Source organism: Patella vulgata, chromosome 7 (assembly GCF_932274485.2).
Source record: "Patella vulgata chromosome 7, xgPatVulg1.2, whole genome shotgun sequence".
NCBI lineage: Eukaryota > Metazoa > Mollusca > Gastropoda > Patellidae > Patella > Patella vulgata.
In genome coordinates, this window is record NC_065885.2 from 33,179,117 (window position 1) to 33,202,455 (window position 23,339).

General features: G+C 33.1%; 1 protein-coding gene across 6 annotated transcripts in view; it reads right to left on the reverse strand.

The window, feature by feature from the left end:
• Positions 1 to 2,087: 2,087 nt before the first annotated feature.
• LOC126827047 (zinc finger protein squeeze) overlaps positions 2,088 to 23,339 on the reverse strand; it is an 81,845-nt gene continuing 60,593 nt past the window's right edge. For all 6 annotated transcript variants that reach the window (XM_050556216.2, XM_050556215.2, XM_050556217.2 and 3 more), the window contains 2 exons: positions 14,394 to 14,578; positions 2,088 to 3,219 (listed from right to left, as the gene is read on the reverse strand). In XM_050556216.2, coding sequence (XP_050412173.1) covers positions 2,416 to 3,219; positions 14,394 to 14,578 — 989 coding nt within the window. In that variant the 3' untranslated portion in view covers positions 2,088 to 2,415. The remainder of the gene's footprint in view (positions 3,220 to 14,393; positions 14,579 to 23,339) is intronic.

The following is a 23,339-nucleotide window of genomic DNA, read 5'->3' on the forward strand; positions in this document are numbered from 1 at the left end:
TATACAAATGGTTATTAAATATATATATAAATGAATGCTTTAAGCTTATTTTTAAAAGTATTTTCCCATTACCAATTATGAAAATCAGCGATTATTTTTTTTTTTTAAATGCAAGGCCATTAAATCGTTTGTGTAAATTAAATATTTATATATATATATATACACATATGTAAATCATTAATATAGATAAAAGGCTACCAATACAATATATAATTTAATTAATAATCTGAAGCTAGGCTTACATAATATATAGGTTTATAACAAAACAAACAAAAGTTTTCAATGCACATTTATCCCAATTTTTACTTATTTAGCAACATTTTTAAAATGCTGCACACAACTCTAATAAAGATTCATTTAAATACACTGAATACTACAACACAACTAATGTTATCAACTAAATTTCATCCTTTCTAAAGCTGTACATTATTATTGACATTAAAATACATCATTCTACTTTCTGCAAAGCAAAAGTTACTGGACACTTACATTTATTATGCCCTTTCTAGAACAGCTGTATCCATTCAGGAATGTCTTAGACCAACAACTTTCTCAAGATTCTAAAAATCTTCTTAAACAACAGACTCTTGATAAATCAACTTTCTATGATACTAGAGACATACATATAGGTTATTTACTTGTTAAAAATCATTTCATCCCCCCAAATCTATCTAATAACAATGCTTTAAGAGAGAAGAAATTACCCTTCAAAAGCGGATTATACCCTACATGCTCTGGCTAAGAACCCTGCAATATTTCTATATCTTTAAGCTACACTGGACCTACACAAAGCTCCTATTCCAATGATTACTTTATATTTAATTTTGTTAAATTCTAATCGGTCCTACTAAACAATCAGATAAAATCCCATTCTGACTTAGACCTTTAAGACTGTAAGCTAGGACCACATGAAAACAACAAATAGTCTTAGAAATATGGAATGGGTGAAAATAAGGATCTGAGCCCCAGGGTCCTGTTCCTCCATAATCCGCCCTGACCTATGTCAACACATATGTCAGTATTACTACAGTTACATGAACATTCACATCATTTTTACTCACATGTACCATTAAAAACCTTATAAATAACTCTATTACTTTCTGAGATTGTGTTATCAGAATTATTTAAGTATTTAGATGTGGAATCCAGTGGTGGATATAATTTGACTATGACTAGCAGATCAAGATGATGTGTATTTTATTGTATATTTTAAAAAAACATTTAAACCCAAATAACCTTCAGAAGATTATTCTCAAATACTCTATTGTGGGGCCTAATTGATCTCATCAATGTTTCTCTTCAATTTTTTGCACTGGACTTCTGCAACTATAATAGTGGGCTTAACAATATCAATATCTTGTCTGTGGTATCACCCGAGGTGAACGCAGACGTAAAACTCTACGAACGAACATAGAAATACCAATGTTTTCTTCTACCGAGAACAATTTAATCTGTGATTTTAATAAAATATTAGGTCACCAATAGATGGTGTACTTAATATCCAAAAACAGTGCCAATGTTTTCTTCTACTGGGAACAATTTAAATCTGTGCTTTTAATTAAATATTGGATAATACTTTTGTGCTCCCTACCCATAATACTATTTAAATTTAAAACAGTCATGGTAACTTAACAATAAAAGTGCCAATGTTTTCTTCCACTGAGAACATTTTCCATATCTGTGATTTTAATAAAATATTAGTCTATAGCTAGTCCTAAATAGATAACACAATTGGTACTCCCTATCCAAAACACTATTTATATTTTAAAAACACAAAATCACCAGTACATTTACAATGTCCTATATTGGACTTGAAGGCTGTTTCGTATGTCTGGTGATTTTTCACACATTTGAATTATATAGTTAGCTGCAATAAATTCGTGAAAATTTACAGTTCAATATAGCACCAATAAAAATTCATTCTTTTAATTCAAGGAGACGTGAATAGGTGATTCATGTGTAAATTAAATTGGGAAATGATTTTTTTTTGGGGGGGGGGGGGAATTGCTTAATATAAAGGGTAATAAAAAATGTGTTAGACACTGTGTGAAAAATGGCCTTGAAAACTTGTGATACAGGGGAAAAAAAAAAAAAAAAAATACCTGTACGTACACACACGATAGCTTTATACATTTTGAATACTGAATCTATCATTTCTGTTTTAAAAGTTATCTCCCTTCAATATTATATAATCCTCTAAATGGTGATACACAACAAGAATGAATATAACAAACATATAAGTTAACAAAAACATTATATATTATAATGTATTATTATACCTATGTAATAACTAATTGTTTTTACCTTTTTATAATAAAACATATGTATAATTAATTACTTACACTATACAATAATAATAACCAACAAACCAAAACAAAGAAATGAGTCATTTCATTCATTAATTAACAACATTATCTAATTCCCAAGTGGAGAGAAAGGCATTGTATCAAGTAATCTAGAAGGAGCAGTTGGTAAGGTCATATGATTAGAGGCCATAGGATTGACCATCATGTGAGGCAACCGATGTGACAACCTCATAGCCGAATTGTTAATTTCTGCACTGTAGTGCTGATGAGCAGGAGTTAATGTTGAAGGAGAAAGATGGCGATTAATGTGGTTAATATGGGCAGGATAAGGATTACTTGATACATTTAGATTTAGAGAAGGATAAGGACTAGGGGAAGTAGGATGATCAATGTGATGTGATGGTAAAGGAGAATACAAATCTCGCGACTGCTGATGCACTAAAGAGCTTTCCCCTAATGAACCCATGGATGTGGGGATAGTGGAGCTGGGGCGACGAGAAATGGACTGATTCGAAAACATTTGTAGACTGGCCGATGCCAGTGGCTCGTGAAGCAGTAGTTCTCTTTGTGCTCTTCTCTCTATCAGATTTAAATCTTCTGCTGTATGATCTGTTGAATTTGAAAAAAGGCTGTTGTGGACCTGGCCATTTTGTTGTCTTTCTGTTAAAGACATATTTTCTCTTACTTGTTGAGCATTATGTGACAATTGTCTCTCTCGCATGACCTGTCTTAGATCTAGATTATGGTCAATACGAGTGATCACACAGTCATTTTGATTACCATTCTCTCGATTACGTAAGGGCACCATAGTCGGCGCGTTGTACATTGAAGGATTCTTTTGTTTCCTTTTTCGTTGACGATTGGCTAGATCTTGAACCTGCTGTTGGTCCAAAGGCTTTATGTGAATATGCATCTGAAAAAAAAGACAAAGAAATGGGGTTTAATTTTCACTCAATACAAATTTCTATTCCAATAATTTGCTCGCAGACGACCTTATTCCTTGTCACGTACAAGTGTTAGATCAAAACCATGTCAATTGATTCAATAAGAGAACTTATGATTTTAATTGCACGCTTTAGACCATTTGGCTACCCACCCATCTCTAGTTCTATTCGAGTCATCTTATTTCCTTCAACAAAACATTTTATCAATTTCTGAATATCAGTAATTTGTCAGATATTCTGTAATTAATTTTGGGAACTTCCATTCTCCAATGATTTGAGTACAAAATAATGTTGCATTACATCAAATGTAGTTTATATTTCTATGGCAAATTCATAAGTTGTAAACAATGTGGGAATAGCCCCACTTTCATAATAACTATGTTTACTTAGTTTACTAATTGCTGTACAGGTGTAATAAAAACAAACACTATCACTGGTAATACAACAGATGAATAAATATATATTTCTACTCTGTTTTCTCCCAATTACATACAATAAAAGGTGAAAATAGCTTTACATTAAATTTTAAGTCCTGCTTTTGGTATTACTAAACCAAGGGCAATAATACTAAACACTAATTGACAAATCTTGTTCAGATTCAAGTTCTGGTAGGACATAGTACTATTTTAAAGTCTCGTTATTTCTTAATCCAGGGCAATAATGCCAAGAATAATTAACAAATCTTGTTCAGATCCAAACTTATCTTAATTTTTATGTATCTAAATACTCTTGTAAATACTTATGATATGCCATAACACCTCCTGTCAATCAATCTGTAACTATTGTATGTATTGCTTTTTTTTTTCAAATCACAACCTAGCTCTCATGAATTGTTTCCAAATGACGTTAGTTCAAATGAAATAGAACATTCTATTTAAAATCCCTGTCAATCGACTGTATTATATGTATATGTATTTTCTTTTTTTAAATCACAGCCTAGCTTTCGTAAATCATTTCCAAATGAAGTTAGTTCAAATGAAACAGAAAATTCTATTTAAACTGAGAAAGCCAGGTATTTCACGCAATAGATCCAATAACTTCATTTGATAATTTATACAGACACTAGCAAATTCAGAAGGAAGTATCTACCAGTAAACTTTTTGTTCAATGTAATAGACATGTGCACTTTACAAGCTGATTTATAGCCACATATTAAGTTTTAAAAAAATCAGATTAAAACTAGAAGTTGTTTTTGACAATTCTTAAGGGCAATAACTCCATGAACAATGAAGGTTTGCAAACACTGATATTTTAATCAAACAAAAGTTAGAAATTTGTTCTTTTTTATTTCTACATGTATTTAGGCTATATTTTAAAAGCTATCAGCTTGGAAAAAAACTTTAAAGAAAGACAAGTCACCAGGCAACAAAACATACAGCAGCTATGTCATCCGATCAGATCACAAAGATTGTCAAACAAGAACACTTTGGTATTGATCAAAGTCTTCATTTTGAGCTATTACTTAAATTTAAATCCATTTATTCAGATCATCATTGAATTCCTCTCCAATGTCAGAAATTGCTTCCATTAAAAACATTCATCAAAAAGCTGTTTATTTCAATGAATGTATCCATAATGTGTAATAAAAGACAATGGATTGTGTGATTTAATGAAGAGATATTGGAGGCAAAACGGGCAGAAAGAAAATGGTGACGTGTGTTATTGCTGCTTTTAGATCTTTCAGCAGCTTTTGATACTGTAGACCACAAGGTGGTTTTTTTAGGACTTGTTGGTCAATTTGCTGTTGCCCGTTTAGTAAAATCAGTAAAAATGAGACAATTGAAACTGTTGATTGGGCACTTATCATATCAATATAATTCTTTACTCATTGGTTTATCATCTCACTTAAACATACATTATGCAAGAGCTAAATCTGTCTATTGCAGGTCTTTCTTTAGGCCTGAAATGTTATCTAAATTATTAATTAAGCTATCCAGACCATAATCAACTCTAGATGGTATCGCTAGCCTGCGATCTTTAGTGGATTATGAGCCGATTTACTGCATAACTTTCCTTCACGATTTAACGATTAAATGGATAATCGAGACTATGCTGTTTATCGTACTGACTTTAGTAATGATGATCGAGGCTAGGCGGAATTTTCAATTGCTTAGTTCTCAGTTCATAGTGGATCAATTTGAATGAAATTTTCAGCAAATTTCCTTTACATTATCTAGTTTTTAACTATTATAGTAAGAACTGTCAACTTGTTATCGAATCTCCCATAATGTATCTTTAACTGATAAATTACAAAAGGGTTGAGAAATGTAAATATCAAGATCATATCACACCTGTTTTCATCCAACTCCACTGATTACCCATTGTTCTTACAATTCAATATAAGTCTTTCTTTTAACTTTTAAATGTTTAGATCATATGAAACCATTGTATCTATCATCTCTTTTAGAAATTAAAACCCCCTACTGACCTAATTATATATTGAGGTCCTCAAGCGGTCAATATACTTGTCTGCTAAAGAGCTACACCGAAAATTTAAAGTTCACAATCATTTACAGTGCAGGCCCCCAAATTGTAGAATAAACTTCCATTTGCTCTCAGAAGTTCTGTTTCTTTATCAAGTTTTAAATTACAATTTTTTATTTAGACAAACTTTTGATTTATAGACTTATTTTTACTATAAGTATTATGTTTTTTTGCTCCGGAAGTTCTGTTTCTTTATCAAGTTTTATTTTGACGAACTTTTGATTTATAGAATTATTTTTACCAAATGTATTTTTATTTATACAACTTAATGCAGTTTTTCATTTTGACAAGTTTTTGATTTAAATATTTATTTTCACTACTTCTAGATATACAATTTCAAATATATAAATACATTTATCATTCTTCCAGATTTTTAAAAGTATGGTTTGATATCTGTAATGTATATTATAAAGTGCATCTGAACATGATTTTATAATAGTAATTATCAGAGCTTATGATCTAAAGCATTAGACCATTCAACCACCGAACTCCCCAATCTTTAATGTAAAACCCTGCATCCAAATTGTGTTCAAATTCCTTCAAGATCTTAAGTTGTTATAAAATTGCACACATCTACTGTCAGATCAACACGATGGGAGTTTGTTAGATACCCTGTAATTTCACCCAGCAGCAAGGTCTCAAATCAATGTAAAAAAATCCCCCTGATTTAGTTTTAAAAAATCCAATAAGCTTTTATCAAATTTCACATATTCACAAAGTCGAAATGTGAACAGAAGGATAAATAAGCAAAATGTGCTCGAAACTTAATATATATAAATGGAGATAACTCAATGATTTACGATCGTAATATTCAAAATTTTCGATACTGTACCACACCATATGCCCCATTAAATAATTACACCATGATTTAAAAGGATCCTTTGCTGAGAAAGTTCAAGATTTTCCGACATAATTCACCTTGTAAGCAGTGTATGATGAAGGGCCTGGCCAGGACATTGTCTTCTTGATAGGATTGGATGAAAAATTGAGGTCCCGTCAACACACTGGCATCCATGTAAAAGAACCCTTGACAGTTGGAATTTGAAAAAAGAGTAGGCCGTAGCTCTGTTTTCCGGGCAAAATTTCCCTCATAGCACACTGTATGGTGTATGCCTGTGTTTATAAGCCCAGTCTGTGCAGAAAAGTATTACGTTAAACCCCATTTCATGTCATGTCAAGATTATCACAACAAGTTTCAAAACATTCCATCAAGCACACTGTCCATGGAATCTGCCAATGTCACAGGTTATTAACAAGAAAAAAACTTTTTCATTTTTGTGGTTACACTCTACTCGTTAATAACCACGATACATAGATATTTAATGATGAAATGAAATGAGGTTTAACATCCTACTATTCTGCTCCGAACTGGGCTAATGAAGACGGGCATTTGCCATACAGTGTGCTACGAGGGAAATTTTGCCCTGACAGTGGCACTATGGCCTACTCTTATATCGAATTCCAACTGTCAAGGGATCTTTTACGTGCGAGCCAATGTGTACACGGGACCTCAGTTTTTTGTCCCATCTGAACGACTAGACAGCTGTCCTTGTCAGGCCCTCCATCCTGCATCACTGACAAGGGGGAACCACGCCAGATAATCTGGATGAACTTTCTCTGCCAATGCAGGGATCGAACACAGCGTCTTACCCACTTAGCCACCGTGACCCCCATTTTTAATGATAAAGATAGATTTCTATACAGCTAACGTACAAAACACAACTTCAAAGGTTTTACCGGATAATACAAATTTCAAAAGGATTTGTCGATAATTTTAACCTCTTTATTGAACAAGAAGTTTTTGGTAGGGATGTAAAAATAGAGGCAGGAGCAAATCATTAAATATCTATATGCTCAACAAGCAAATCAAATTTCAAACAAAGATCATAAATGTGTTAAAATTAGCATATATACATCTATGTGACGTCAACCTATATATAACCTAAGGGTATAAAATAATCATTAGGGTTTCACACTGCGTAGCTTGTGTGAAACACTATCGTTTTTGTTCGGATTATTCTTATTATTATTAAGCTTTGACATTTCATATGAAAGCTTATTGTTTTTGTTAGGATTACTATATTTTTTTTTTTTTGTTTGGCAAATCTTTTTCACAGAATCTAACCATAGAATCCTTCTGAAACTTTTATCTACCCCCCAAAGAATGGGTGGCGGCTTTTGTTTAAATATATTTTCTAAACGTTTTACGAATCCAAAATCAACAAATTTTAAGAACGAAAGCAGTTAACCTACATAGCTGTAACTTTATGACTATTTGACAACTATTTTACTAATTCTTTTTTTTTTGAGTACCTTGAAACATTTACTTCAAATCTGCTTACCGATTTCAATGATATATTAGAAATTTCCTAACTTATCTCGGTATGATCCCCTTGGAGAAATTAAGGGACATAGTTTTGAAGAAATCCCCAAAAAAGTAGGTCAGAATGCCTTGAAATTTTTTATCTGCACTAGCTAAGAAATTACTGATGCGTACACAAAATATTGAGTTTGTCAGTCGAATTGGATGTGCCACCATCTTGAAACGTGAAAAATCCCTAAGGCTTTTGCGATATTTTACTTACAGACATGGGAGTTACATTTGATTGCAGCTCGAAAACTACATGTCGGATCGATATGATGTCTTCAGTTTTACTGGAAAAGTGGGTGTTGTCGTTTTCTGAAATATTGCTGTAATATTAACGATAATCATCAGATTTTAACATATGATCCATTTTTACATTGCTATGCTACTTTTGATTTTTAAATTTTGATGAAATTTCGAAGATATTAGACACCAAATTTTGAAAATTAAACTTTTTTATTTATGAATATTATTTCTTGATGGTATTTTACAAAGGATTAAAAGGTCATTTGACTTGAGCAAAAATGTGAACAGCTATTGACTAATTCAGTTTTTCAGACAGAATAATTATTTATTGTTTTATTAGTATAAAACAAAATTAATATGCTCCCTGGTCCCAAATGTCATGTTTTTTGTTACCAATAAAATTTCGTGTCGCCACCGAAAGTGACATGATTTTACCAAAAACTACAATTTCGACAAGTCGGTACCACTTTTTGAAAGCAAATATTAATTTTTACAAATTTGATAGATCAAGATGATTGCCCACTCTAAAGGCTTACGCACTCATTTTTTTTTAATTTCGGATTTGTATTTGCGCCATTTCAATTTAAGGGTGAAATTCAGGCTTTTCATATTTTAAAATATTTTTTTCGTAATTTTCATAAACTTGTCGTATTAATCCATACGAAGAAAAGGTATGTTAAAATTAGTTTGTATGAGCAGTTGGATGGGTCACTTTTTATTTTATTTTGCCTGTAAATGAGTCAATATGTTCATAAAAGTGACACTATTTGGTGCCTAATGTCACTTTTGACCAGGTCAAACTAATCTAACATTTTCAATGTAACCGGAAATGGATTCATTTGGGCAAAATCTGTATTTTTAGCCTTCAAAACAAATATTCTATTCAACTGAGTCATATTTGTAATTAATTGTTTATAATCAAGCTATTTGCTGCTAATCAACAAATAGATATCACTAAATGGTTTCTAACTTGTTCAGTTGTGGAGAAATAGGCAATTTTTTACAGGTTACTTTTAAAGGTTTCTGGTCCATAAAAATGTCAATTATTATTCAATTTTCATAATTTTGCCTGTAAAGGAGTCAATTATTATTGGATATTCATAAAAGTAACTCTATTTGATGCATAATTCAAATGTGCATTATATCTATTGAAGTAGAATTTAAAATTGACACCAGAAATGATGTCATTTTGTCCAAAACTATTTATAATCTTCAAAACAGATATTTTATTCAAATGAGTCCTAATTGTTATGTGTTTAAAAGTATGATATTTAATTCCATTTAACAAATAGAATGAACCCATATACATATCACAAAATGGTTTATAACTTGTTCAGTTGCAGTGAAACGACGATTTTCTTCAAGTCAATTTTGACGGTTTTTTGGTTCATAAAATCGTTAATTATTATTTGATGTTTATAAAAGTTTCACAAATGAAATGAAATGTTGTTTAATGGCACGTCAGCTTCAACAGGGCTATAGTGCGCCAAACATATGGTGAATCCAACGAGACAAATTAAAAAGATATCCCATAAATGAATTTATATATGTAAATAAAAACAAATATCACAGAAAATATATTAATTAAAAATAAATATAACAAATCTTTAACATATTTAAATATTAAAACGATATACATGATTAAATATATACAATTAAAATTGAGAATAAAAGTTTGCCTCTTAAAAATGTTCGCACTTTATCATATAGCTCCGGTTCAGCAAATAGCTGACGTCTGACTGGCAATGGTAGTATTTAGATCTGATATACTTGAAATGCTTGCACTCAATCAAGATGTGTTTTACTGTCAAAGGAACATGACAGTGAACACATTCTGGTTGAGGCTCTCGCTTCAAAATGAAAATATAAGTTAAAAAGGTACGACCAATGCGAGAGCAACACAAAACAACCTCATCCCTCCTGTTGGTTCTATAGGAGTTTGGCCAGTCTCCTAAGAGACATGCGCACTATATCATAAGGTCTGTCATTGAGTCAACTGGCGTGTTTTCGATACCCCGGTTGTACATGACAAGGAGTAGGGTGGCCTGTCCAACCTCGTGGGTTTTCTCCGTGTCCTCCGGGATTCCTCCCACTGCTAAAGACCCCTACGTGCAAGCGAATTATTGAAATAAAATTTAAACCATGTGTTAGTCCCGAAATGACCTAGTCTGTGTTGAGTGGACGTTAAACCCCATATATCTCTCTCTCTCTCTCTCTCTCTCTCTCGCTAACTTTATAGCCGTAAGTTATTAATCATTTTTGTCAGGATCACTATTTTGACATGTAATACGTGCTAACAAATGTATAAATGGAATTGGTATAGCTGGATTTGGTTGATTCTGCTTCCATTATATAAAAGGTGTCCAATGCTTATGTGGAAATCTGTTTCATTGGTATCGAAAGTGAAGTAAGTTCAAAGGTTAACATGGCACTGGTGAAACCTGTCATTACTGCGTTGCAGTTCTGATGATGATTGTTTTTTTCGTAGCAATAATCCATATGAAAGAAAATATATGTGAAAATTAATTTGTAATATGCATAGTTGCCGAGAAATAGGCGATTTTGCATGCATCACTTTTCATGTTATTTTGCCTGTAAAAGTGTCAATTGTCATTCGATTTTCAATTTTTTTACAATTTGAAGCCTAATGACAATTTTGACTAGGTCAAACCAATTTAACATTTTCACTGTCACCGAAAATGACGGCATTTCAGCAAAAACTGTATTTTTAGCTTTCAAAACAGATATTTCATTCAAATGAGTATGATTTGTAATGTTTTTAAAATTATGATATTTGATTCCAATCAACAAATAGAATGAACCCATACGGTCATACAGATAGCACAGAATGGTTCATAATTTGTATGGTTGCAGAGAAAATTATGATTTTCTACATCTAACTTTTCAAGGTTTTTGGTCTATAAAAGTGTCAATTATTGTTTGATTTTCATAAAATTTTCACCATGTGATGCCTTATGCCATTTATGATTTCATAAAAATAATTAAACATTTTCATTATCACCGGAAGTAATGTCATTTTGGCAAAAACTGTTTTAGTCTTCAAACAAATATTTTTGGGGAGTTATATTTATTATTCGTTTAACATTATGATATTTGATTCCAGTGGACAATACGATCATATAGATATCAAAAAATTGATTCTTGCATCTTCCCTTGTCAAGAAATAAACAATTTTGTCAGGATCACTTTTTAAGAATTTTTTAGCATTCAATTTCCCATTAGAAAGTCAGCTAACTTAGCGGTAATTTAGTAACAAATTTTGTCAGGATCACTTTTTTGACATATGTTAACACATGGTAACGAATGTATAAATGGAATTGATATTGCTGGTTTTGGTTGATTCTGCGTCCATTTAATAACACATGTGCAATGCTTATGTGGAAATCTGTTGAACGGTTTCACTTGTACCGGAAGTGACATAAGTTCAAGGGTAACATGGCATCGAAAGTGTCATAAGTTCAATGGCAACATGGCACCGGACGTGACATAAGTTCAAGGGTAACATGGCACCGGTGAAACCTGTCATTACTGCATCGCAGTTCTAGTTGTATTTAGAAATGCCATAGCATATAAAATGCAACTATAATTGTTAATGGTACAATTTGCCAAAGGCAAAGGTCATAAACTATACCCTTTTGAAGAGTATGACTTCAAACCATGTTTTAGTTATCTTATGACAGTCATGTAGTTCAATGTAATTATTATTTCACTGAGCATAGTCCGTGGCAATTTATACAGATATTTTCTGCTACACCACCTGATGCCACTAATTATTTATTTGGGAAGGTTGCATAGCTAACACTGTCAATGAAGATAAAGATCAGATAACTTTATCATAAGAAATGAGATGTGCATAAGAGTGAATCAGAAACTGTATTGATAGGCAGTTACCATCCAAATGTGCAAATATCAAAAGTGACTGGGATCTTTGGGATATAAAGATATGTTTTAAGTTTCATCAATAACGGATAAAAATTGTGACCTCTAGAGGGTCCACAACCTTTGTATTACACACCTCTACACAATTTGCGTACAAAGAGCGTCCATTTGTCGGGCAGTTTCATTTCGATTTTTCCCAAAATTTCGAATTCAACCTTTATTATGGTGGAATGGTTTTTAAAATCGGAAAAAAATTTTGACCTCTAGAGGGTCCACAACATTGATTTACCAGATGTTTACACTATTTGCGTACAAGGGGCGGCCATTTTGTACGGCAGTTTTGGCCCGATTCTCACAAAATTCGAACTCAACAAACATTACGGTGTAACGGTGATATATTTGAATGTTTTTTAAATCGGATAATAATTTTGACCTCTATAGGGTCCACACGCTAAAAATGCGATTTTTCGTACAATCAGGTGCCATAATTCAGAAAGTTATGGTCCGATATGCGCGAATATTGACAGGAACCGAGACCTGTGGGTTATAAACATACATTTCAAGTTTAAACCAAATCGGTTAAATATATTGACCATTACAGTGTTCACAAGCTAAATACATGATTTTCCGTACAATCAGGGGCCATAATCCATGAAGTTACAGTCAGATAATTGCCAATATCGAACAGAACTGAGATCATAGGGTGATAATCGCATAAAAATTGTGACCTGTAGAGTGTTCACAAACAATTGTGGACAGAAGGAAGGACAGGGGCGACGACAATATACGTCCACATGAAAATATGGGGGTATAAAAAGCCAAGACAATAAAAATATCCTCCACTGGATATGTTTAAAAATCATTATGAAGACTCAATAGGTTGAGCACACAAAAGATCTGACGATATAATTGTGACCTCTAGATTGTAAGTACGATTTCACAAATCAATGGTTCTAATTGTTGCAAATGAAATGGGGTTTAACGTCCTACTGCTCTAATGAAGACTGGCATACACCATACAGTGTGCTATAAGGGTAATTTTGCCTGGACAGCACTATGGCTATCTGATATCGAATTCCAACTGCCAAGGGATCTTTTACATGCACGCCAATGTATGCACGGTACCTCATTTTTTCGTCTCATCCGAACGACTAGATAGCTATCCTTGTCAGCCCCCCCGTCCTTCAACTCTGACATGGGGAAACCGCATCGGAAAATCCTGATGAATTTTCTCAGCCAATGCAGGGATTGAACACCCAACATCCAGGCTAGCGAGCCAGCGTCTTACCTACTTAACCACTGTGGCAATTTCCTTTCAATTAGTTAAATAGCTTATTCAAATTATTCAGTTTTAGTTTTTAGTGACCTAGAGTGTTAAACAAGGTTTCATAAATCAAGAGGAGCAACTGTTGTAATAACATCAAGAAATAATTCAAAAACAATAGTTGTCTGCCTCTCATGAACAATTTAAAGGTGTAACTTTGGTAGTAATTGTTGGAAATCATTTTATATCAGACAGGATGTTCCCTTTCAAAATTTCAAAATAATCCAATGAAAATTGTGACCTGTAGAGTATTATCAAATGTAACTCTGAAAGCATTTCTCATAAATCATTCAAAATCAGTTGTGTCTTCCATTTAACCAGTTCAACAAAACACAATTTAAATATGACCTGTAAAATGCAAACAAGGTTTTGTACATCGGGGGAGTTATGTTTATTACATCAAGTGGGATAACATTACCCTAATAGCAGCTTTTCCACGACTACCTGCCCTCCAACTATCAAATTTTTTATAAGCACCTTACCAAAAGTACAACACACCCATGTCTGTATATAAGCAGGTACGAGGAAATGTGAATGTGAAGGATAGCAAATGAATAATGCTTAAAGTCTATCTGCTTTTGACATAATTTTGCAATGAGCATAGTCAATGTTTAGAGTGGACCACAGTGTAATGCATCATCCAGTTGACAGTTCCCACTAGAATCAAGACAAATAAGAACTAAAGTTAGAAAATTCCACATATTTCTGAAATTTAAACATGAGACTTTCCAGTTTGGTGTCCAGACACAGGGGATAATTAGATGAAAAGAATAGACGAATGTAGGTAGGTGTATATAAAAAAAAACCCTCTTTTTTATTCTTACTTTTAAAGTATGTGATTTCAAGCTGCTTTCATTTGTATAACATCGATGGCAAATAACACATTTAAACTGCTTAGTTGATGCTTTTTTAACTTGATCATCATGGTTTCGTAAATGATGTTGAAGATTAGATAACTGTGCGAAGGCTCTTTCACACCCTTCTACGTTACATCTGTAAGGTTTTTCTCCTACAAGTAAATAAAAACATTCAATAATGTGGTACATGTATGAAAGTTTGAAACAAATTAAGAGGCTTGTCAGAACCCCAAATTACTTCACCAGCAACTAAGCCATCCTTTTCTGCATTTACAAGCTAAACTAGAAGTACAAACCAGTGGCTGCCAGGCAGGATACGGCCACATTTTCGAGAGATGGATAGAGAACAAGCTAAAAAGAAAGTGATTTTTCCTACAATCAAGGGCCATAATTCAGAAAATTACAAATCGATATGCGCAAATATCGCAAGGAACCGAGATCTTTGGGTTATAAACTTACATTTCAAGTTTCAACAAAATCGGATAAAAATTGTGACCTCTATAGGGTCCACAAACTTGATATACCATATTTTTACGCTATTTGAGAACGAGGGGCGGCCATTTTGTCTCTCAGTTTTTGGGCGATTTTCACGAAATTCAAACTCAGCCTTCCTTAGGGTGTAACGATGATATAATAATACGTTTTTTTAAATCAGATAAAAATTATGACCTCTATAGGGTCCACAAGCTAAAAACGCAATTTTTCATACAATCAGGGGCCATAATTCAGGAAGTTACGGTCCGATATGCGCAAATATCGACAGGAACCAAGAACTTTGGATTATAAACCTACATTTCAAGTTTCAACAAAATCGGATAAAAATTGTGACCTCTATAGGGTCCACAACCTTGATATACCATATTTTTACGCAATTTGAGAACGAACGGCGGTCATTTTGTCTGTCAGTTTTGGGCCGATTTTCACAAAATTCGAACTCGGCCGTCCTTACTGTTTAACGGTGATATAATAATATGTTTTTTTTAAATCGGTTTTCGTACAGAAAGTTATGTTCCGATATGCGCGAATATCGAAAGGAATCAAGATCTTTGGGTTATAAGCATACATTTCATGTTTAAACCAAATCGGATAAAAATTGTGACCTCTACAGTGTTCACAAGCTAAAAACGTGATTTTTCGTACAATCAGGGGCCATAATTCATGAAGTTACAGTCCGATACACACCAATATCAAAAGGAACCGAGATCTTTGGGTGATAAACCTATATTTCAAGTTTCATTGAAATCGGATAAAAATTGTGACCTGTAGACTGTTCACAAACAATTGTGGACGGACGGACAGGGGCAAAGACAATATACGTCCACATGAAAATGTGGGCGTATAAAAATTAAATTGGGATATAGTATGTATATATGCTGTATCTGGGCAAGCTTAAAGCAATAGTTACATTTTTTAAGTCATGTGTTTGAAATGTGTTAAAATAAAGCCTTAAAGTTACAACTTCATATTTTCTAAGAAAGTCAAAACATAATTATTTCTATGTCTTTTGCTCAATAGGTTGTCAACTCACTATTATACGATCATAGGTTATCTTTCTCACACTTAAAAATCTACACACCAGAAATATAACACAATTACCTCCCTTGTTTTCCTATTCCCCACCATGGATTTAGCTATCTTCAAATGTTTGAATTTGAAGTTGAAAATGATATTTTTGCTAATTTCTCAACTGGCAATAGTGAATTATAGGATTAAAAGGATTATTCTTTAACAAGGTAGGACTGTTTATAGATACCATCTATTTTAGGGCTTTATTTTAATACATTTTAAAAATATAACTTAAAAATATGAAATTGTATCTTTGAAACACATGAAATCTATACACAGTCCTACTTAAGAATAATCCTATTAATCCAAAAATTCACTTTTACATTATCAGTTGACCAATTGGCAAATATATCATTTTCAAATTGAAACATCAACGTTGAGGTTCGCCAATTCCAGGGAGTGGTGTTATTATTAGAACAATATGACGTGCAGATTTTCTTGGTCAAATCCGTCATCATTATTCTTATCTGTTTGATCAAAGACCTTGACAATCAAGACAACTCCCACAGATTTCCCCATTGCCATTATGCAGACTTAGTTTTCCAGTGAAAAGAAACTAAATAATTTCCAAGTACCACTGTTGAGTAGAAAAATTTCAAATTCCCATGTGCTAGAATGATACCTATGATTGTATAATAGTGATTCAAAAGGCAAAAGATATAGAAATAATTGTGTTTTGACTACTTAGAAAATATGCAATTATCACTTTAAAACTGTTTAACAGATAGCAAATTTCGTAATTTCAGATCATAAAATTCTGAATTTCAGAGGGGTTCTTCATTGCCACATTAAAAGAGAGAGAGAGAGAGAGAGAGCGAGAGAGAGAGAGAGAGAGAGATATTTTAGGATTAATGTCCACTCAACACAAAGTAAGTCATTTCAGGACTAAATTAACATATGGTTCAATTTTTATTTCAATAAAAGCTTGCGGGAAGGGGTCTTGTAGGGGTTTTTAGCAGTGGGAGGAAAACGGAGGACCCAAACCCACGACGTTGGACAGGCAACCTACAACTTGTCACATTCAAGCAGAAAATTGAAACCACTCCACTTGACTCAATGACAGACCATCACTCGCACACGTCAAACCACTAGACCATCCATTGAAAAGTCCCACCAATTTATCTAAAATATCACCTAAAACTTCATCTTTTTTATATTACAAGATCAAAGCTAGATATTTGTAATCAGAACATTCAAAATATCAACAGGATTGTTCTGTATTCTTTGTGAATAATCTTATCATATTTTTTTAAAATTCGATTGAGAATTCTGTGCTGTTTTCAAAGATAGCTATAGGTTACCTGGCAACAAGACAAATGCTGTCAGCAGCATTGTCTCTATCATTCAGACAAATATTTTACAAATATTAGTTTCGATGGGTTGTTAACACTAGAGCATATCTATGTCATTGGCTAGAATATCCAGTCTTTTATGTTTTCATATGTGTTTTTGGCTTTTGATAAGAGAGCTAAATCAAATTTGGTGGCAACTACATGTAACTGAAACCCCTTCAATTCACTTGATTTGATATTTGTTTATTTGGTGCAATGTCTATTTTTCTGTCTTGTCCGCAGGTTTATCTTGTAGATTTTTGTTTTGCGTGTAGTGCGGTCCTCTACTGTTTGTATGAATGTAATGAGTTGTCTATGTATTATTGAATGCATGCTGTCCTTCATGGACGTTTTGATGCAATAAACATCTTATCTTATATAACATTTACTGTTTGCAGTTACAGAGCATAATAAAGGAACTAATTAAATAGCCCTGAAACAAGATATTGACCCCAATGAAATTACTTTAAGAATTATCATTTGATGTGGTTGATTATCCAGTGAAATATTGTCAAATATGGACAATTGGCTCATAAACTTGGTATGTGGAAGATTAAGAGGGTCTGGGTGTCCGAGACTAACAGCAGCCAATTGCAAGTCATACATCCATCTACAAAAAGTTGTCATTAGTCAAATAAAAAGCAACTGGTGTCTGGTTGTACAACATAGGCATAATCAAGGGTAATAACTCTAGCAGTATTTATCAAAAACTTTCAAATTTAGTATATAAAATGCAATAATCGAAAAAAAAAGAATACAAGGTGTAAATGACAGACAGCCAACCAGCTGCTTAGCCCAAGCAGAAAATTTTCATTATCAAACTCAGTCAAGATATTCACCTAATGGACATCTAAACCAACTATAACATTCTTCCCCAATTAGAAGCAGAGTTATTCTGTCCCTAAAAGTGTGACGTACAGACAAACATACCGACTGATGGACAAACCCATGTCAATAGTCTGCTGCTTTCATAGAAAGGCATGGGACAATTAGAAATTGATAGTCACTGGCTCACTATACAGGACTTCCAGGATTTGATGTCGGTATTGATTGATAAAGTTCACTATTATTTTCAACCATGGCTTCCTTTTGTCAGTAGTGCAGAATAGAGGACTGGAAAGGAACAGTGTCTAGTTTTTCAGATGGGACAGTAGAAATTTGATGAAGAATAGGCGGAAACAGGTAGCTCCTTATTCATTTTTGGAAGCAGGTCTCCGATCCGCAGACAAGACCTTTGGCACCCATTTTGCAGAAACTTTTTGTCATTCTTAACTCGTTGCCGATAATGTGCTCAACACTGGAAATATGTCAAGTGATCAATCATAGATCAGCCATCACCATGCACCTGAGTAATGTTTTCTTGAACGGTTGCTGTTGATGGCCTTCAAGGATGTGGGGTCATCTTCAAGGCTGTATTTGCCACGCCTAAATTCTGCAGCCCACTTCTTTGGAGACCATGTCGGCATGTATCTAGCTGTGTTGGAGTTAGTCTTTTCAGTTGCAGGTACTTGATGACTGCCCTGTAGCCAGTTTTGTCCATTTCTGGTGATTTCAATAAGCCAATTGATCTATCCTTTTCAGGCTTAGAACTATTCAGCTAGCCCTCATATCAATCAGTAAATAGCAAGATTGAATTGTGGACGATTTTCTGATGGACATACAATCAATATATGACAACATACATTCTTTAATTGGTTTGTGATACCTGTTTCTATTGATTGCAAGTTTCTAACATTTCAATGTGGGCAAACATAAAGTCAAAATTGGTCTCAAAAGTCAGTTCAGTATGTAGATTACAGAAAATGTATCAATTCATTTGCATATTTAAGCTGGGTCAAAAGGACTGAGTGTATTATTTACATCTTATACTTATATTATTTGAATCTCCTAAAAAAGTATATTTGTCTAGAATCTAAGACAAATATAAATGAATCTACATAAGGCGGAATTGAGCATGGTATAACATGGCCCACAATGACAATCACTGAACAAATGTGATCAATATATTATGTGCATCTTATATTTGGATCCTCGTAAAAAAATCGATTTGTAAAGAAACTAGGCAAAATATAAATGCATTAGAAATGAAATGAAATGAAATGGGGTTTAACGTCCTACTAAATAAATTAGAGCTAGGCGATATTTAAAACCATCACAGAAATAAAAAAACGTCAAAAATACTGTTTTCACCAAAATATCGAAAAAACGAACATACCGCGATATCGCGGTTTTGATTTTTCTGGATGATATTTAATGTAAATACTGAAAAAAATGTCTTCCTTTTTATGTTATTTACGATATTTTATTGCTTAATGATGAATAAATTGCAATAAATACTGTTATAAACTCTTGAGTGTTCATTCCACGAAGTCTGCAAATGCCGCTCACTTTTCCACCCGACCAATACCGTTAGAATTATCCCTGCTTCTGTTCAATTTCTATGCATCTTGATGAATTGTTTTTACCGATGCTTTGATTTTCCAAAATAATTAAATTTTAATTAAGCAGAAATATAAATAATGCCAACTATATTAACAGTTCCGGTAGACTGATTATCATTCAGCGTCGGACGTGTCATGGCGGTCCGTGATCCGGAAATAAATATTTGACTAAATCAATGAACACATTTAAACATAGCACTTATGTTTTATAGTTTAATTTAGTATTCTTGTATTGTATAATGCATTTTCAAGAATAAAGTGTGCTTGAATAAGAAAAACGAGTTTGCAAGGGTAAATGAATAGCATCCAAGTAGCTATAAAAACATGCACTGTCGAAAGAACGCAAGCTTTTTGAAATGTTTTTTGTACCTCCTTCATGTAAATATTCTTAATTTAAATAAAATATCATAATTAATATATTGAAAATTAAAACTGTAATAAGTCCCCGTGACTAGGTAGATCAGTGTTTGAACCAGCTCATTAAATTTTGTTTGAAAATTCGGTAGGCCTACTGTAGCCCATAAGTATATGCTAAAAAAAATTAATAATATTATTGACTACAAGTGAATACTCTGGGTGTATTTTTTTAACTTTCTATGCATGTTTATTTACATGTAAAAAGTGATAAACTGAAATTATTGATATCGGTTTCAAGGGATATCACCCAGCTCTAAAATGAATCCACACAAGGAGGGACACATAACATCTATTTCTGTGTCTTTTGTAAACTGATTGCATTAGGTCATGTCCAAGTTTTATCAGTGATTTATATTAGATTCTTTCCCAAGATGAACAGAATATGAGGTTTTTTTTTACAATAGTGAAGATAATTAATGCCAATAAAGTATGATCAAATCTTATCATGTTTATGTCAAAAACTCTTTTGACATTAAATCTATATCTCTGATTTCATAACAGCAAAAAATACAAATATGGAATTATTGATAATAAAAATGGGATTAAAAATGGTGTTGTGCTGCTGCAACAATTCTAGGATACCTTAATGTATCAGATTTCCCCCACTTAATCATGTGCCAGAAAATGCAAGAAAAACTGGTGCAGTGAAAAATGCGGAGTTTTATTGATTCGACATCAACTGTAAAAATATACTTGTCTGCCTGAACTATTTTTAATATCGCTAAAGTTAAAACCTTACAATGCTGGCAAACAAAATGTCATTGTGATCTCTCTCTATTTGTAATATTGGCATTTTTCCAACTTGGATTCAGTCACTATAAATGAATTATTGAGTTATTTTTTTTTTAATATAATGATATATCTGTTTGAAAACAGCTACATTAGAGACCAAAAAAATCTATATATCCCAAAAGTATTTACATCTCAAAAGAATACAAATGGTAAAAGTATCTTTATTAAAGTCATCAAAATTTTTTTTTAAAAAAACATGTATGCATCAAATAATGATGATGTTCATTACCTTTGATAGATCTATATAGTTCTGGAAAGCTATTTTTATACCTTCCACGATGTTGGAAAGGCAACCCTACTCCTTGTCACATACAAACAGGGAATCGAAACTCTGGCACTTGACTCAATGACAGACCTTATCATGCAATACGCACACGTTAACCATTTGGCAACCCAACCCCCATCACTAATTTAAATAATCCATATGAATTTCATAGAGATCAAATGATTACAAGTGCCATAACTCACAAACTAAAATAATGCATATAAATTTCATACAAATTGAATGATAACGTTTGTCATTAGAGTGTTCACAATGTTCTACAAAGTGAACAACGGCCATGACGCCAGAAGTAAGGAACAAAAATTGTTGAAATTCAATAGGATTTTTCATCTCACAAATTTAACTAATGTAGATAAATTTCATGCACATTCGTTACACTAATTTGCACAATTCATATCAATTCCATACAGATCAAATGAAAACTTTTGTAGTTGGAGCGTTTACAACATTCTACATAGCAAAACAAGGGAAACAATGCAAGAAGTAATTAATAAAATTTGATGAAATTATTTAGGCTTCTTTATTTGTTTTAGTAATCCAAATAATGTACATAAATTTCATACAGAGCATATGATGACTTCAGTCGTTGCTACTAGAGCATTCATAAGGTTCTAAAAAGTGAAACAAGGGCCATAATTCTAGAATTAATAAAAGGACATTGCTGAAATTCAATGGTTTCTTCATCTCATTTTTGTTAACAAACATTTAAAAAAAATCTGATGATAAATGTAGTCTGCAGCATGGTTTCCAAGTCAGCTGTATATGCCGGTCGAGACAGAGGGCTATGCAAAATGACTGTAACTAGATCTGACCCATTGGTCATTTTGCACGCCGTAAAAAAAAATTGTTTTTGTTTTTTTTCAAATCCTAATTTTCTAACAAGCGATCGACCTCCACACAATAACTATAAAATTGAACAGCCAGAACAGAATAATGCACACATACAGAAGCCACATGATCTCATGATTGGTGTTATAAAGTTCTATACATAGTCATCAACAGATTATGCCGAATGTTGTCTCATTATTCATGAGTGTCTGATAGAACAACAATAAAAGTTAATTAATATGTGGGAATCTTATCAATGGCGTGAAATGGTCCATTGTTAGTCATTCACTATTAGAACACCCGCATATTGCCCACATGTCATAAGCATTTTCTAGAACAAAGCCACTTTACTGTTATTAAGGTCCTGCAAGGTCCTGCACGATGTAAACAAGATTATTATGTATGATGTTCGACAAAAGGCAATCAGATATGAAGTACTACTCTTTGAATCCAACCAACTGTCATTATCAAATAAAAACAGCATAGAAAGTACGTAAATACTCAACAACGTACATGTTGGGAGAAAAATTCATTATACTTTTTTGTACAGTGGTATTACGGCCTTGTGGGAATTGTAGAAATAAAATCTAGAGATTAGTTAACTTGCTCACCGAAAAATTAAGAAAATTACGTATATTCCAGTGCTATTGTGTATAATATTGATAATTTCACGTGTTGCAAGAATGTCGTGTATATATGGTTACTCTTATTATACACAACGATATATTAGGTGGCGCTAGTATCAATAGCTGTGAAGTTAGTTATCCGCTAGTTAATTACTGTAAAACATGAAATTATTGCGAGCATGAAATTATTGCGAAAATTGCGTGCGAGGCCCTCTCGCAATAATTTCATGTTCGCAATAATTTCGTTAAAATGTCGGCCATATTGAATTAACCCCCCGCCTCATTACTCTTCACAAGAAAGAGTCCCAATAAGTACATTAGAATCTGTATGAGCAGCCACTCCTTTTCAGCAGCATCTCCTTGTAAGCGGTCACGATAAATTCCCCCCCCCCCCGGTAAAAATTCTGTTGTTTCATCTCTTTATTCAACAGTCACTCCTCTAACGCGGCCAGCGGTCACTATTACAAATAAATTCAACAAAACATCGCCCATTCAACGGCCATTGTTCTCTTTTACCATCTTGTCGTTCTTTGTAACACCCCCGCTAATCCCGTGAGTAGTAGTTAATTAACTGGATCCCCACTGATCAGGTAAAAAGAAATGTAACCCGGGATTATCTATTAATTAAT